Source organism: Dysidea avara, chromosome 4, assembly GCF_963678975.1.
Source record: "Dysidea avara chromosome 4, odDysAvar1.4, whole genome shotgun sequence".
Classification (NCBI taxonomy): Eukaryota; Metazoa; Porifera; class Demospongiae; order Dictyoceratida; family Dysideidae; genus Dysidea; species Dysidea avara.
In genome coordinates this window covers 49,957,237-49,976,233 of record NC_089275.1, presented here as the reverse complement: position 1 = coordinate 49,976,233, position 18,997 = coordinate 49,957,237, and the positions used below count along the sequence as shown (strand labels likewise).

General features: G+C 38.6%; 1 protein-coding gene across 5 annotated transcripts; it reads right to left on the bottom strand.

Annotated features, from left to right (window-relative positions):
* Nucleotides 1-122: 122 nt before the first annotated feature.
* Nucleotides 123-18,993, bottom strand: LOC136252652 (serine/threonine-protein kinase Nek4-like). 5 transcript variants are annotated; one of them, XM_066045182.1, is made up of 12 exons: nt 18,462-18,592; nt 13,787-13,836; nt 13,553-13,734; nt 13,369-13,450; nt 4,749-4,826; nt 4,472-4,699; nt 4,014-4,183; nt 3,904-3,964; nt 2,243-2,410; nt 1,990-2,123; nt 394-631; nt 123-343 (listed from the first exon to the last, which is right to left on the bottom strand). In XM_066045182.1, exons 3-12 carry the CDS (start codon nt 13,585-13,587, stop codon nt 242-244), a joined length of 1,296 nt encoding a protein of 431 aa, XP_065901254.1. In that variant the 5' UTR covers nt 13,588-13,734; nt 13,787-13,836; nt 18,462-18,592; the 3' UTR covers nt 123-241. The 5 variants fall into 5 exon arrangements, with proteins under 5 accessions (XP_065901254.1, XP_065901253.1, XP_065901252.1 ...); XM_066045181.1 differs by lacking the exons at nt 13,369-13,450; nt 13,553-13,734; nt 13,787-13,836 and adding exons at nt 18,635-18,773; nt 18,819-18,993 and having other exon boundaries at nt 1,990-2,125; nt 2,251-2,410; XM_066045180.1 differs by lacking the exons at nt 13,369-13,450; nt 13,553-13,734; nt 13,787-13,836 and adding exons at nt 18,635-18,773; nt 18,819-18,991.
* Nucleotides 18,994-18,997: the final 4 nt, after the last annotated feature.

The following is an 18,997-nucleotide window of genomic DNA, read 5'->3' as shown; positions in this document are numbered from 1 at the left end:
CAGAGGTGTACAAACTCATGAGGGGAAATTTAAATGTCTCACAGATTTGACAATTAGAAAATTTTTGTTGCTTCACAAAAAGTGTTCTGGGCTTTGTATGTGTGTGTTACTGTTAACATTATTTTCATGTGTACAAAGTATCTGTTGCCATGGTTATGATATTGTTAATTTGAAATTGGTTATTTTTTGCATACAAAATTATTACAGGTGTAAGTGATTTAGGATGCACTGTAAAGCATTGTCATGTTTTGCTAGTTGAAGTTTCTTCACAGAATTTCAGTTCTTGTAGCTTGGTCCCAAATTGAGTGAACAAGTCTAGTCCAATGAGTTGCTGAAGTTGTTGCTATAACAACAAGATATAATTACATAAGACACATCATGTGATCTTGTCACCTCAGCTTCTTCAAGATCTCCTGATCCAGTATCCAATAAATGATGAGCTTTATAGAACATTTCATGACCAATCCCAGCAACCAGTTCCCGTCGTAATCTGACAATACGATCCTCTAGTCTACCCAATCTCATACTCACATGACCCACTGCTGTGTTGCTAGGGGTGTCAGTCACCTCCCTAGCAACAGGTGGCAGGTGGAGTGTGTCATCAAGTAGTGTAAGAAATGAGTCCAACTCCCTATTGTAAGACAGCATGGCTTACATCTTGTACAAGTTATGACCTCTTTGACAGACACATGGGGTAGGTAACAGAAAGTGGAATGCTACTTAAGCAACACCTAATATGCTTGTCAAGAAGAGTTTCCCAATCCAACAAGCTATATACGTATATTAAGGAAATGCTATACAGTGAACACTGTGGTGATGTTAAGCATTTGTTCAAGAAATGAACCACATCAGTTTGAAAGAGGCAACAGAGCTAGTGTATATAGCAACCTAAGAAATGATTAATAGTTTAAAAATAAGATCTTCATAATTCCTCTTGGCTACAATTAGGCCTGCGTCAAATATACCAGCATAATAGGCTGGAGTGCTATGCCAGCATAACACTAGCATATTAGGTGAATATTTCAAACTATGGAGCTTAAAATAGATTGATACTCCCTAATAGAGCAGTCAGTGGAAACTGCAATAGAGCACTCATGCATAGCTCCTTAGATCGATACTCTCTAATAGAAAGTCATTTCGTAGTGAAATATTCTAATAGAACAACTGGTTAATGTTTCCAAGATAATTGTAAGAAATGTTGCTAACCTAGGAGCATAATACAAGCATAATGGGAACACTGAAGAGCATGATAGGAACACTGAAGAGTATAATAGGAACACTGAAGAGTATAATAGGAACACTGAAGAGCATAATGGGAACACTGAAGAGCATGATAGGTGAACATTTAGGGAAATTCCTGAATGCATTTTGAGCATATTTGACTCAGCCCTAGCTACAATCAGATTTGGGGTAGTTACTAAGTTACAATACTAGTTACTTGTTTATTAACTTTCATAACGTGTTGTAATGATTATTATTACATTAAGATATTCCTTATCAAGAGAACTACATGTATGCTAGCCCTGAAGTAACTCAGTGGCCATTTCAGCTCAACTTCAGCTATTATTCTGTCTGTTACTCAAACTGAGTCGTGAAGAACAGATCACAAAGTTACTTCACATCACAAAATGTTTCTTCTTCATGTAGCAGTACTATATAATAAAAATTATGGTATAAAAATTTTGAGGCTATTTGGCTTTTAAAGCACAATTAAAAACTAGTTACTATTGTAACTTAGTTACTTTATGGACAGTTACAAGAGATGTAACTAGTTATATTACTAGTAATAAATTATATTACCCCAACTACAATGCACAACTGTATTAGTGTAGCAATCTTGTAAACTGAACTGCAATATTTAATTATTCAGATCAAATGATTGAATCTTTTATAATGAGGTAAAATGTGCGGCAGTGAACGGGTGCTGATGAAAATAAAAACAGAAAAATGAGAAATAAATTGCAATACTGCACAACATATGTTATTAACTTCTCTGCTCCTGAGCTCACATGATCCCCACCATCAGTGACATCATCGCTCACATGACTGAATGACACCCCCCCATCCTTTTCCATTACATCACTAGGATCACATGATCCATGTATCTTACTAGCTGCAGCAGCCTATAGGGAACACATTACAGTAACCCATTAGGTACCCACGAGGAACACTACTGACTGTGTAGCAGGGGCAGAAACTAAGAATGCAGTAGATCATACCATAGGATCACATGATCTCATACCTGCTGTTGTTTAGTACGACGACGTTTCTCTCGAGCTTTGCTGATCACCATGGAAATAGGTGGGTGTGGTTGAGATAGTTTAGGTGATTCATCAGTTATGCTCACATGATCCACTGAGCTCACACGATGTACTGGGTTCACATGATTAATCAGATCCTGGGGTTTCCCCTGTATAATAATAAGACACACTTGCAATGTTTGTAGTGTGTTGTGCAGCTAAGAGAATCAGGTGTGAGCACATGTCAGACACATGGGTGCTACAAGGAAAACACAATCTTTGTGAACATGTCACTACTAGGGCTGGGAGAGAATTTAGCCTATCGTTTCTATTATAGTGATAAAGATAACAGTTTTTACTATCGAGACAATAGTAAATTTCTGTAAGTTTTTGTAATATTTGGATGAAATATTTAAGGAATTGTCTTCTCTACTCTCTTGCCAACTCAACTTATAGACTGTTTTAAAATACTTTTAATGTACAGCTATTTGCTAAACTATCCTTAGATGGTCTATATACTGATGTATGAAAGTGTAGTTGTGTAGATCACTCCTTATCAAGATAAAATCATTATCGAGATAAAATCGAGATATTTTCATTATCGCACAGCACTAGTCACTACATGCATGGAAAAAACTCTATAACTGTTTGCTAATTCCATCATGATGGGACAGATCCCATGAGCTATAGTCTGTACGCGTTCACCTGAGCCCCCACCAAATAACATGTTTGCGTGCCTGAATCGTCCATACTAAGTGTATGGGATATTTTTAAAGCCTCATAACTCACTTGTTCTTGCCAGTGTGTAAAGGGCTTTACAGCGCTACGAAGTGTTTGGCAGCTGGTCCATGTACCAAGAATTATTAACAAGAAACAAGGGCTCAAGTGAATGTGAACAGATTATAAATCAAGTCCTCTCACCGATTGTGGTTATGATAGAGTGACTGTGTATGGTTGTCACACACATCAACCCAAGCTAGTAGATGAATCACTTCACAAACTTTTTGACCTTATACAGTCATCAGATCAAAGTCTTCAAAGAGCATGAACATGTTGTCACTGAGCATGAACATGTTGTCACTGAGCATGAACATGTTGTCACTGAGCATGAACATGTTGTCACTGATGGCAATGCCCCACAGACAATGTCACCATTAACGTACTCTAATAAAACATACAGCAAATAATTAGGACACCTTGATAATTAGGACACTTGTCCGTGGTCCCATTTGTATTAGTGTACACACATTTAATAGACCCCTGAAATCAGGACACCTCACTAATAAGGACATATTGATAATCAGGACACCTTGATAATCAAGACACCTTGATAATCAGGACACCTTGATAATCAAGACACCTTGATAATCAAGACACCTTGATAATCAGGACACCTATGCAGCACAACTCTCTACATCATATATACAGTTGCCTCTCCATTATCCAAACTCATTGGATCCTAGGTGTGTTTGCAATTGGATATGGACAAGTTCAGACAAACAAAGCCCATACACAGAGATCACTCAGTTAAAATACTCTAATAGAACATACACTTTAGGAAAAATATCTAATAGAAAAGTTATTTTATGGTTCGGATAATAGAATGTTCAGATAATTGATGGCCAGATAATGGAGAGACCACTGCACACACCATAGCCAGTACCTGTGACGTCTCCTTGTGTTTGGGATCAAATGATCCATTATCTTTTGTTGTTGACTTGCTCCTGTGTGATGTGGTCACTATAGACAGGTGGTTACCATGACTACACCCACTTGTCACTCTTCCGGGAGGTCGCCCTCTCAAGGAACAACCGGATGTTGTGCTTGACGAATGGTAACCGTAGCAATTGGTTAACAGATGGTCTTTGCTCAGCATCATGTGACAACATTGATCTTATTAAATCACATAACTCGTTGCTATAGCGATGAGGCATAGTTGGTAACTGTGAGATAATGAAGCAGTGATCACATGATCTATTCACCCATTTAGTGTCATGGGCCAGGTGGTATTTTGTATGTGTAAGCTTGTAAAGTGTAACTGTCACTTGTATTTTATTGAAGTGTCAAACTATGGCAGAACCCACACAACACCACTAGAAATAGAACAACTGTTGCTAAGACATATTTTATATTTCTAGCAGGAGAAATTGCCAACAAAATATGGCGAGATGACCTGGAGATGGTTTCTCAACACAAAAAAACCACCTGGCTCTAGAGGCTGACACCCACACCTTTCCCTGCACCACCTGTGCCATCAGAGCATGTATACTAGTAGCAGAGAAAGCATGTTTAAGGGATGCCATTTCATACACACAACAGCCTAGGGACCACACATCACTTTTGTAAGAGTACGGCTGGTTGTTGAACAGCTCTGGTGACATGAAGAATGGTGTTCCAATTACTGTGTGGGCAAGATCACATGATCCCTCTAGCACCCGAGCTATGCCAAGGTCTCCCACCTATAAAATAATAGTAATGATGGTGTATGCTAATAGTTTGGGTCATTACCTTGACAATGTCATTCTTACTAAGGAAAATGTTGGAAGTTTTGAGGTCACGATGTAGAATATGACGCTCATGAAGATACTACATATGGTAATACCATACCTATAACTTAATACCTCCACTATATTACTAGTATACTACACAGAGAAATTAATCTTAAGTAGAATATGTGACAATACTGTGGACACAACACAGCAGATAATGATAAGATATTCCTTTCCACCCCAACACACTACACACAGTTACAAACAATAACAAAAATACACAAAGGAGAAATCATACATACCATTCACAATAAAAATTTCTTCATTGGCAGGTTACTAGTCTGTTAGTGGTCAGACAAGCCAAATACAGCACTACTGAACAGCAATCAAACTGTGATTTAATAAAGGTCACCAGAAAGAACAAGAGGATATTATAATGATAAGCTTTAGATCAGTAATCAATAATTCTGGGATTGTGGACTTCATTATAAAATTTGTACAAATACAAGAATCAAAAGATTTTGAGCTATGAAACGTTACACTGAGCTATACTGAGCTATACTGAGCTATAATGATTGTTATACTTCTAAAGAGGCAAAGTTTATGAGGCTCAGAAAAAGTTGTTTAGTAAAAGTACTAGACAACACTATAATATGCTCTGATACCTCAAGAAGATCAATAGCCTATGGATATCGCCTCAATGAAACAGTCTTTGGGTTATACAATTGTATAACATTTTAAGACAAAACAAATCAAAAAAGCATCTATGAGGAAAGGTCTTACATGCCAAGTTGACCAAACAGCACAAATCTGCTCGACAGTCAGTACCCAAGTTGAACTTGCAGTAGCGATATGTTTGTCTTACTGAACAATTGTCATTTATACTATAACTAACCAACAAGCTCACAGTATACTAGTCTTGTGGACACAAACAAGCTCACAGTATACTAGTCTTGTGGACACAAACAAGCTCACAGTATACTAGTCTTGTGGACACAGACAAGCTCACAGTATACTAGTCTTGTGGACACTAACAAGCTCACAATATACTAGTCTTGTGGACACTAACAAGCCCACAGTATACTAGTCTTGTGGACACAAACAAGCTCACAGTATACTAGTCTTGTGGACACAAACAAGCTCACAGTATACTAGTCTTGTGGACACACAGTATATTAGTCTTGTGGACACAAACAAGCTCACAGTGTACTAGTCTTGTGGACACAAACAAGCTCACAGTATACTAGTCTTGTGGACACAAACAAGCTCACAGTATACTAGTCTTGTGGACACACAGTATATTAGTCTTGTGGACACAAACAAGCTCACAGTGTACTAGTCTTGTGGACACAAACAAGCTCACAGTATACTAGTCTTGTGGACACAAACAAGCTCACAGTATACTAGTCTTGTGGACACAGACAAGCTCACAGTATACTAGTCTTGTGGACACAAACAAGCTCACAGTGTACTAGTCTTGTGGACACAAACAAGCTCACGGTATACTAGTCTTGTGGACACAAACAAGCTCACAGTATACTAGTCTTGTGGACACAGACAAGCTCACAGTATACTAGTCTTGTGGACACAAACAAGCTCACAGTGTACTAGTCTTGTGGACACAAACAAGCTCACGGTATACTAGTCTTGTGGACACAAACAAGCTCACAGTATACTAGTCTTGTGGACACAAACAGGCTCACAGTATACTAGTCTTGTGGACACAAACAAGCTCACAGTATACTAGTCTTGTGGACACAGACAAGCTCACAGTATACTAGTCTTGTGGACACAAACAAGCTCACAGTATACTAGTCTTGTGGACACAGACAAGCTCACAGTATACTAGTCTTGTGGACACAGACAAGCTCACAGTATACTAGTCTTGTGGACACAGACAAGCTCACGGTATACTAGTCTTGTGGACACAACAAATGTGTGGGAGGAAATGTCAGGAGAGTTCATCATACAATCTTGACTGTTAACTGATCCAGTAGCTACTGCTACCAAGTGCAATAATCAATAACATAACTGCCATGGGCATGGCTTGTTCACAATGGCCGCAGTGTATTAGGATGTGACAAGCTAATTTGCTATGCTGTAGTGCAAGATGTGTTAATGTGAGCACAATAGTCTTATTGTAGTCAGCTAGTTGCTCCTAATGACTGACATGTTGATGATCATGGGGTAGTAGTGTTAGTTGATCATAATGACTGACGTGTTGATGATCATGGGGTAGTAGTGTTAGTTGATCATAATGACTGACATGTTGATGATCATGGGGTAGTAGTGTTAGTTGATCATAATGACTGACATGTTGATGATCATGGGGTAGTAGTGTTAGTTGATCATAATGACTGACATGTTGATGATCATGGGGTAGTAGTGTTAGTTGATCATAATGACTGACGTGTTGATGATCATGGGGTAGTAGTGTTAGTTGATCATAATGACTGACATGTTGATGATCATGGGGTAGTAGTGTTAGTTGCTCATAATGACTGACATGTTGATGATCATGGGGTAGTAGTGTTAGTTGATCATAATGACTGACATGTTGATGATCATGGGGTAGTAGTGTTAGTTGATCATAATGACTGACATGTTGATGATCATGGGGTAGTAGTGTTAGTTGCTCCTAATGACTGACATGTTGATGATCATGGGGTAGTAGTGTTAGTTTATCATAATGACTGACATGTTGATGATCATGGGGTAGTAGTGTTAGTTGATCATAATGACTGACATGTTGATGATCATGGGGTAGTAGTGTTAGTTGCTCCTAATGACTGACATGTTGATGATCATGGGGTAGTAGTGTTAGTTGATCATAATGACTGACATGTTGATGATCATGGGGTAGTAGTGTTAGTTGATCATAATGACTGACATGTTGATGATCATGGGGTAGTAGTGTTAGTTGATCATAATGACTGACGTGTTGATGATCATGGGGTAGTAGTGTTAGTTGCTCCTAATGACCGACATGTTGATGATCATGGGGTAGTAGTGTTAGTTGATCATAATGACTGACGTGTTGATGATCATGGGGTAGTAGTGTTAGTTGATCATAATGACTGACGTGTTGATGATCATGGGGTAGTAGTGTTAGTTGATCATAATGACTGACGTGTTGATGATCATGGGGTAGTAGTGTTAGTTGATCATAATGACTGACGTGTTGATGATCATGGGGTAGTAGTGTTAGTTGATCATAATGACTGACGTGTTGATGATCATGGGGTAGTAGTGTTAGTTGATCATAATGACTGACATGTTGATGATCATGGGGTAGTAGTGTTAGTTGATCATAATGACTGACATGTTGATGATCATGGGGTAGTAGTGTTAGTTGATCATAATGACTGACATGTTGATTACAGTGTCAAAATAAATCTACTTGGAATGCTATACAAGTCACTTCCTTCACTAACTGGTAAAAGAGGATGTGATGGATACCTAATAGTGGTATGATATGGACCTAATGTGACATACCGATAGTGTATGGGTTGATGATCAGACAGACTGGTGGCGTGATAGCTTGGTACGTAGTTAACCAGTTGTACTGGTGACTGCTGTATTAGGGTAGTTCATCCCTTAACAGTTGGTTTCCAGGATGTCATATTGGTCACAACATGTGTTGATATACATCATTATTGTACTTTGGGTGAAAAGATCAAAGTGAAAAGTGTACTTTTATTTCCATATTGTACACCTGGCTGCACACTTCAAAGCTGGCAGGGTGCTATATTTATTTCAACTGTGCTGTATTTGCCGAAGTGTGCTGTATCTTCCCAAAATGTGCTGTATCTTCCCTTTGATCCCAATACAGTACTGTATCTCACAGGAAATATTTAGAACATTGTCTGCCATACTAATTTAGGTATTGTATCATCTTCACTAACAGATTAGTGTGTTAGTTGGATCACTTGCATGAGAACATGAAGTGGAGAGTAACACCAACTACTAATCCATAACTTCTAAGATGGTAGGACAATTGGGTATTGTGGAAGTCTATTAGAAATCATAGAGCTAGCCCTGATAATCGTTAAATTTTGAGGATGACAAATTATCGCCCATGTCAGCAGATTTGATTTTTCACCCAGGACACAAACCTACATGAATAAACTATCTAATTCCACAATCAAAATCAGCTAGACTTGAGTGGTCTGGTTTTGCTGGCTGCTTTTCCCAAGCCCAGTAGCAATCTGTATGTGTGGTGTGGGGCCTTAATGGAGCTCTGGTAAGCCTGGAGATGACTGTATGTGGCTGTACAGCTCTGTGGTGTTGAATAAGTACCTCTGCTGTGAATTTTCTTTCATTTTAGCCAATTTTGAGACCTCAATGGCCCAAAACTTGGCCTAATTCATCCCTATGCCTTTCTTTTCAATTTTTGAACACCATCTTGCCCGCCTTCCAGGCCCCCGCCTCCCACCCATTTTGCAGCTTGCCTGATACAGTCAACCTCGGTTTAACAACTATCTAAAATGGCAGGAAACTTAGTTGTTGGGTACTTGCACAGTGGATGCTGTGGAAGGTAAGGAATTGGTGCAAAACGTGTGAAAATTCGTACACATAGCTTCAACCATTGACGAGCTACAACACACTAAATACTTAAAACCGGCATTTCTCGATACTTTTAAATAGGCGATAAGCCCGGTTTTCCCAGACTGGGTCACATATAATAATTATTACTCAGAACATGATAGAACTTGCAGCTCCAACATAAAATATGTCTTAAAGCACAAGAAACAGCTACAAGACTATCTGTTAATGATATACATTACACATTCTGTAAACCTTATGTTCTACTGGAAAGACAATTATCATAAGACACTACATGCTCAACAGTTCCATCAGTAAATGATAATCAATAAATCAGTATATTATGGTTGTGTAATGACATCAGTTGACAACACACTTTGTGAAATAGCTACCATGTGACTTAATAATAAATTTGTCTCAATATTTAACAACAGTCAGTTGGTACAGTTGTGAGAGGGTTTCCAGTTATTGCAGTCCTAACCATCTTGACAAGCAATACTGAAGTCCTGACCATTTTGACAAGCATTACTGAAGTCCTAACCATTTTGACAAGCACTACTGAAGTCCTAACCATTTCGACAAGTATTATTGAAGCCCTAACCATTTTGACAAGCCTTACTGAAGTCCTAACCATTTTGACAAGCGCTACTGAATTCCTAACCATTTTGACAAGCATTACTGAAGTCCTGACCATTTTGACAAGCAATACTGAAGTCCTGACCATTTTGTCAAGCATTACTGAAGTGAATATTATTACAAGAGACCATCCCATTAAATTAAGACATTGATTACCATAACAAAATGGTTTACATTAATGATATACATTTTTTTAAATATCGCAGAGCCCATACCAACTGATAGGTTACTAGTGGAAAACACCAGAGATGTCCATCTTAGAAGTAAAAGGAATATATTCCCATTGACATTGTGAGCAGTACACATCACTTGTTGTCACTCCAGTGATCAGTCCATTATTGTAGATGATACATTAAATTAGTAAGGCAGACAATGTTCTTTCAACACATATTTCCTGTGAGAGGATGCCCACAGAAGCTGTTCAGCTAATGGAACAGCTTCTGAGGGCATTGAGGGAGTTACTTCTGAGGGCCTTCCAATAACTGAGGTTGACACATTGTGTAAAGCTGAAGTAATGGATGTCACATAGTAACTCTGATACTAACAAAGTGCATGTGATGAACCACTCTAATACAACAGTCACTAAATAGACGGTATATGAGGCAACACAACAGTTGTTAGTTCCTATCAGCCCCATAGTCCTCCACTACTAGCAGCTTGTCATCTTATGGTTAAGATCACATGACTAGAGATATCATCTAGTGAATGGTGGAAGCCTGCACCCACCCCACGGCTTCTGCTCAGTTAGTACTAGTTCAGGCTAATACAGTGATTACCGCCGGGTCCAGTCTGATGGAGTAATAGGATGAGTTAGTTTAGCTATTCAGAGTGTTTATCAGAAGTCTTTGCTCAAAGTGTGAAGGAGGTGACAGCCATTAGTAGGAGGATGACTTGTACGGCAGACACTATTCTACCAATAGGTAGATAATTGACATATTTCACACGACACTAGTCAGGGTACACATTAGTGGTTTAGCTAATGGGAACACATCTGTTGTATCCATCAGACCAACAAGACATCCTGCATTAGCAGTTCAGTAAGCTCATTATCTTTAGTGGTTATGAGTAAAACATTAAAACTGAAAGAGTTTTGCTGTCTGTTGACTGGAACAATGTCACACAGATAACTCTAATAAAATGCTGGCTTGTGGTATTATTTGTGACCCCAGTATTCAGTGAAAATTATATCTGGAAAAACACTGCAGTTCACTAGCCACCACACAGATATAGGCACCAGCCACATGAAACATTTTCCTGGGTGAGAACAAGAAAAGGCAGCACAGCTCCAGGACAGGAAAACAGCCAGTTGCTCACCAAGCAATTGAAAGATTATAAGGACAATGAGGGTTGCACAAACTTAGGCTGATCAGCAAAGACATGGCAGAACTTGTATTGTCATATCCACAATATGAACTTCATCATACAGCACATTTTACTGAATAGAGAGATGAGCACATGTCATCATATTTTACAGTTTAATCATGCACTACATAACTAACTGGATAACAATGAAGAGTACAGCTAGTCACAGCTATTACTCAGTGTAGCTAATCATTAACAACTGATCAGATACTATAAGCTGATTAATTGCTAGCTTCATCGTTACAACTGACATACGCTAATCAGTATACTAGTGTTGACAATAGCTTGGAGATTGGCACTATACAGGAACATCCGGTATACAGGAACATCCAGTACACAGGAACATCCAGTATACAGGAGTTTTGTCATCCTCACAGTGTATTCCTACGGTACATGACTTAGCTACCAATTGGATTAAAGCCACCTAACCGACCCCATGTTGCCAGGTTGTCCTAATAAACCTTAAGAAGAGTTCTCCCTTTTTACTGTAAACTGCTAGTAGTGGTTACTGAACTCTTGTGGTTACCTTACTTGCCAGTAATATAATACTGTACACTGTGGTACAATATTGATAGTTTAATTATACATTGTTCCTGGCAGTATTCTATATACCACTTTGAAGTGGTGCAGCAGTAGTTCCAGTGAATCCTCAGGTTTCCTTAAACTCACCAGCAGTGATTGCATCATAATGGTTGGCCCATATGTTGTGCCACTCTGAGGTGATTTGTATTATCAAATCAATTAACACATGAAATATTTTATTAATGGTCAATTATCACTTAACCAGTTAAGTGTCACTACTGATCAGCTTCCTTTAACATCACAAGCTAATTAAAATATTAATATCTGGCAATTGTGTCAATAGTAGCTAATCATCATGTAGAGCTGAACACTCAAAAAAACATTTAATAACTCAAGGATAGAATTACACTAGTTCTTGAAATGTGGCTCATTTGTAGTACTACTTGACCCATTAGAAATACTTTAAGTGCATCATCCATTGTGTCCCTTTTCTGAGCTAATATTAGGGCCAATGTATGCTCATGACAGCTTTACTGTTGTCACCACTTATCATGTAGTTGGCTAAAATGTCAGTTTTCTAAAAATCCGCTTTTCATTTTTAGCTGTTTTCTCAACTCAACTATAGTAATGGAAGCAGACTATGATTATGATCAGACTATGATCATGATCAGTCTATGATCATGATCAGACTATGATCATGATCAGACTATGATCATGATCAGACTATGATCACACTCACTCAGCAAGAGTCAATATTAGAGGGTAGGATATATTGCCCAATTAATACTTACCCACCACTATTAACTCTCGAGCTTAACAAGAATTACTACCTAACCAGTTACCATCAGTGTATCACTACTTATCACCATTACCAAGAGCCCGTATTGCAGTGCTCCTGCCGTAACGTACGCTGACTACTACTACTACACAAACTGATGTTATATGGCATACTTGACAAGCTAGTTAAACACCACACAAGTAATGCTGCATTATCAAGAGTTTATCGTCCCATTACTCCTCGACATTAATGAGGATCATATAATACATACCCTCTTGAACTAAGCATCATCTTAATACTGTAGCCTTACAATCTTTCTCTAGTCAGCAGCCACAAGTAATTATTATTATCAGTTGATCACATTTTTGACCTGACCAGAATCACTGATAGTGCACAAAGAGGGAAATGTCACTCCCTAGCAACCTGCCCAATGTAAACTACTAGACCAGCTGGTGTTCACCACATCAGCGAGATCACTATCAGTTTCTCACCAGCAACATGTTGACCATGTCTGGGTGGTATGGCTGCATGAAAGATGCTGAAGAGGTGACTGATTTGTACTAATTCTAACAGTCCCTCAACACACTATAATGTACAATGCAGGCAGTAATATGTAGATGATAACTAGAATATTCACTCATGCATTCTTATTCAGTAAAGCTAGTAAAAAGGCTCAAGATCATTGCAGCTAACCTGGATGAGAAGATTTGGTAATTTCATATAATATAGCAACAGTACAGATTTTACACCATCTCCTATTATTATAAGATACACACTTCCATCAATGATGCTATACCTTGCAGCAATAACAAGTACAGTGGTTACTAAGCAACATGATGAATATGCCAGAGAGTCCTATCCTACATGTGGAGGATGATCTGCAAGCATGTCAGTACATATTTGGCTAAATACAATTCTTTGTCACTGGACGAGAGACTGCCATGCCTAACACACAAATATTATTGACAAACAACGAATACCTTCCAGTCTGCAAGGGCTCTTTGATGTTCATCATTTATCTTTTACCTTAAAAGGCAATGCCTTAGTTAGTCCAGTAGGCTTCTTCAACCCCAGCTCCAGAAGCCTTACCTCTGGGCTGGTGTGGTTCCCATCTGCCCACACACTCAATCATGAGAATAAGAAATGTGTTAACAGTTTGACACTATATACCAACAACATAGATAATATACCTACAGGTATATTATCTATCCTACCGGCAACAGATAACCTTCACATGATCAAGCAGCTGAGCACTACTGAGTGGCTGGAGATCACACAATGATGGATTATGAGATAACTACAATGTGATACTACAATGTGATATATGTCATTCATTTTTAAGGGAAATTGCAAACCACTACATTCACAAAATTCAGAGGAAAAAGCAACCAATCACTGGCCACTAGCTACACAAGTAGAATTTCCTCAGCCCACACAGCAATTACAGACTTTATCAACATACCAACACCTTCACATGTATATTATTGTCCTATAGCAATAAAGTGCTGAAATATAATATTAGTATAGTCAGCTATTTGATGCAATAGCTAGCCAAGCCATAAGTACTTCCATTCTGTATTCAGTTTAGGAGTATAAGTTCACATGTAGCCTTTCTCTGCCACCAAGAGCTTTGTGAAGCTTATGGACTCTACAGTATATTGTGATTATACATAGATATATATGACAGTGTAGCAATCCACACTAAGTAAAGTGTAGCAAAACAAAAGTAATACTCTGACCACATACTAGCCAAAAGCTCACTGAGTTGTGACAAATTCCCTTCAAGTTTCTAATTTCCAAATAACAATTATGTATAACTTATTTGGCTGATTCATTGCCTTGTCCACTTCACTTCTTTGTGCACAATTGTGTGCCACTCACTGGCAAGGTACCTATACAATGGCGGATCCAGGATGGGGCATTTGGGGTAAATCCCCCCCCCCCCCCCCCCCTTCCTATTGTAGAGAAGCCATACCACTGATGCTAAACTTTATGTCAGACCAAGATTAGCTTATATATATATGTACCACTCTGCGTGCACCAGATTCGAGTTTAGCCAGTGTGAATAGTAAGAATTAGACTAGTATCGTTTAATAGTTAGGTTTTGTTTACTTAAACCGTCTATTTAGCTGCTTTTTTTCGCTGGAGAGAATCACTATGGCGATTAGTCTGGTGTTTAGTCTATATGGCACGCTGGCATGCTGAGCACTACATGATGAGAGTCGAACAGCGAATGCAGGTTAGTGATATAACCCATAGCGTACTAGCTTTCAATACCTCAGGTGGCTGCAGTACTGCAGGGGGAACGTCATCGCAACGTCCGGCTTGGTTGCCCACAATCGATGTTAGAAACCTGGCCTTTATAAGTGTTACAGCTGTCTTGTGAGACTCTCCCCACCTATTAGGTGAGTGGTACATAACAGTTATACAACGGCCACGAGTGCTCTGCCTGTATAAACGCACTTGCCTTCGGGCCTGACGGCCCTCAGGCTCGTGCGTTTATATCAGGCAGAGCACTCGTGGCCGTTGTATAACTATATAATAACTCACGAAAATATGCACATTTTACTAGCATTTATTACTGAAACCAAAGTCAAAGTAGGTATGAAGTTATCACCCAACACCTTCGTACATACTAAGCGCCTTTGAAAATAATTATCGTTTTGCTGTTGTTTTAGACATTTAGAGCCTTTTAAACAGCTTTTATGACTTCACAACATCTGAAAAGGCCAAATAGGTAAAATCAACAGTGAGATGCTACTATAAGAGGTGTATTATTTGCAAAAATGCAGCAACTACCTTTAAACAAGAGAATCTGCTTGGCCTGTTTGTGCCACTCCCCTTACCAGGTCCTGGATCCGCCCCTGCTATAGGTAAGTTCCCACATACTCCGGCTTTACTACCTCTAAAGCTTATGAAATGGAGATGTTGGCATCACTACCAGATGCTGATACAGCAGAACTCTTTAATTTTGAAATAGAAATTCTAGTAAAATCCGTTAAATTTGATCAGTGCCATTTATAAACAGAACTTGCTGTCTGACCTTTGTGGAACATGTCCGCCAAAACTGATTTTGTGATGAAATAATTCTGGACAGAAGTCTGCAGGAAGAGTCAATTCTCATCAGTGCCTTGTATTTGTATGATTGTGACTACTACAGGCTATGGTGCCTACTGGCAGGATACTGGACAGTTGCAGACAACTGCTGATCACGATAGTGTTTAGTATTGAGAATTATGAACACCAAGATGGACATGAAGAGCCCAAATGAGGAGGAGTTATCTCTAGAATGTACTTGATGTAGAGTGTATTTAGATTATTATGAAGTTGAGCTTGGAGGTCCAAGCTGGGGAGAGCGATGTAACACTTACTATTGCTATAAACATGCTCTCTACCTATGTACACATGGGTGAGGTTGTATGGTGTGTGTTTTTTTAGATTAGCCTGTTTTGTCTTGGCATGTTTTGCTGTGACAGGGTCCCTCCATCTGTTACATGTCTGCAGGATTACAGCACACAGCACCACTTCCAGCAATACAGTGAGATGTAGGTCTAAGGAAGTTAGTTTCCAGCTATGTGATATGGCCATTAAATAATATGGCCAGCTCTGTGTAACAGTGTTGCTAAGGTAGAACACATGGCACAGTTACTGCATAGTGTTGCACCAATAATCGCATTAGTTATCGGAAAAACCATATAGCTATTGGCTATGTTTTATATGTTGGTAACAGATCAACACCATGATGGAAACAGCAGCAGATACAAATACTTACATCCATCACGATAGTGTAGAGGCTAAATATCACGATATGATTTGAAAATTTATATCTCGATACTCGATATTTTTTTACTATTGCCCAGCTAGCCTGAGAACATGTACAAGAAGTACATTTTATAAAATAGTGTTTTTTGTAGTTTGATTAGTGTGCAGTAATAGTGTTGCACCGTTGCTGATATTCTGATGTCTAATGTTGGATAATATTTTCAAGCCGATAAATGTAGCCGATCCGATACAGTACTGCATGCTTATATTCCTGTTAGATATTTAATTATAAAGAACTGATTTAGCTTGTTTATGGTGCCAGTAGTGCTACAATAGTTGACAGTATGGTACCGCTCAAATGTAACATCTCGTGAGAGTACAAACTATTTTAAAAACTTGCTTATTAAAGAAAGTGGCACCTATTTTGCTCCCAAGTAATCATCCCAAACACAATCATACTTGTGAGCAAAACGGGCGCCACGTCCTTTAATTAGTGAGTTTTTAAAATAGTTTGTACTCTCAAGACAACGTTACATTTTAGTAATACCGTGCATACATTAGTATACATTTCTAAGATAATTCTAAATGACTACTAAGTAATTCTATTCATGAACCATATTCTTGTCTTTTCACAAGAAATGAGTAATGATTAGGTGTAAACAATGTATAAATTAGCAAGTTTGTTCACAAAATTCTCAATTGTACAAGCAGCTAACACTGATCTGTCATTTAGATACTATCGTGATACATATCGTTATCGTGACATTTTCATTACTATCGATTGTCATGTGAAAATTTTGCTATCGCCCACCTCTAGCTCAGGCACAATTATGTATGGTCATTTAAAGGACTTCGTGGGAAGTCCATGACTGTCATTTGTCATTATTACTGCAAGTCTAATTTCTCCTTAATAGAACTGTTTCTGCTCATGAAATTAACGTCATAGTAAGGTACAGATAAAACCCAAATATCACTTAATCCTCACCATCATGTGTTTTCTATAGAACCCATTGGGCTCACGTAAAATGTTTTCTGACATAGAGAATTATTTTACATGTACACGTGTCCTACCTCTCAAGCTTTCACATCGTCCCTAGAACATGTCTGAGAAGTTATTCCGCTGTCGAGTTAATAAGGCCACTCCAAATAATTCTCTGTTTCCCGTCCTCCCCTCACGCATACTAGTATGCAGGTGGGCGGTCTATTCTCACTATTCCATTATGAGATTGGCAGCTTTTCAAGCCATTTGTTGGGGAGAAAAGTAATAGTTACTCATTACTTTTATCTCATGTAAAGGTAACTGAGTTGTTACTTTCATAGTATAAATAATTATTAAGCTTTTTTTTCTGTACCATAATCTCATGATCAGATATGTATCAACAAGGGATGAACAGAACATACAAGACTGATTACAATTCTGTGGCCATTCTAGATCAGTTTCAATTATTACTACGTCTGTTACTTGAGCAGAGTCATTAAGAACAGATCACAGAATGTGTCTACTAAATGTGGTTGTAGCACAAAAGTGGACTTTTAATCCATAATCACCTACAATTACTATGTAACTAGTTACTATTGTAACTTAAGTTACTTTTCAGACAGTTGTAACTAGTTAGTTACAAAGCATGTAACTTTAAAAGTAACTAGTTACATAACTTAGTTACAAAGTAACTAGCTACCTCTAACTCTGGCCATTATCTACCTAGGTACAGCCATAGCCAACAGCCTAATAACATTTTCAGCTTGTGCCTTCATCTTCTACATTGCAGGAATAACACACATGAACTTGTGTGCCACCTTGATAGTACACTGATACGTTAGTTGACTACCTTACAAATCGATTTTACTAAGACAGTGTACAAAGACAACAATGGAAGATAAGGAAATGATGCGAACTTCTAGAACTGAGAGTAAACAGATGCGGGCAGTGGATGGAAACAGAGAAACTTATTTGGAGGTTAGATACTCTTTTCTCCACTACTACTATAGGCAACTCAGTGTACATAATTCAGTAACCAACATAAGATTTTCAATCAACTATAGCTAATTGATCATTCTAACTACACCAAATGTTTGATCCTATAAGAAATACTAAACCACAACACAGTTAGACACCACACTACACACCTGTAAGGCTAGTGTGGTCTGCACAAACCACTCGATCACCTGATCTTCTGGAAGGGGAATACCCTTCTGAGCCTTGAGACGTGATGACAGATCCCCACCCTCACAGTATGCCATGACAATGTGTAGTGTACCTACAAGGGTGTCAGTAACATGTATATCATTACCATAGTTACCTGAGGAATCCTGAAACGACTCCTTATAGGCTACAATATTAGGATGCGCCATAGAGGATAATAATTGTGCCTCCAGTAGCGCCGCAGCGCGTTCTTTCCCGTCACTCAGAGAATCCAACGAGATGTTCTTCATAACATACTAACGACGGGTTGTTACGTCACGTACTACACGAACAGTCTTTACCTGTCGTTTGTCCCGCTTGCTCCGTACAAGGTAGACTTGTCCGTAGCTTCCCTTACCAATAAGCTTATACACCACATAATGACCTACCACTGGCTTCTTATCAGCTGACATCCCAAAGGGGTGGGCGGAGTAGCCGTGTAGTGTGCTTTAATTACAGTACTATTAAGCGCATAGTTTTC

Coding starts and splice junctions, on each gene's coding strand:
- LOC136252652 (XM_066045180.1), bottom strand. CDS start 18,929: ATGTCAGCTGATAAGAAGCCAGTGGTAGGTCATTATGTGGTGTATAAG. Junction 632..1,989: donor GTGAGCTCAGGAGCAGAGAA/GTTAATAACATA, acceptor GTCTTACAATAG/GGAGTTGGACTCATTTCTTA. Junction 344..393: donor GAGATCTTGAAGAAGCTGAG/GTGACAAGATCA, acceptor TTGTTGTTATAG/CAACAACTTCAGCAACTCAT.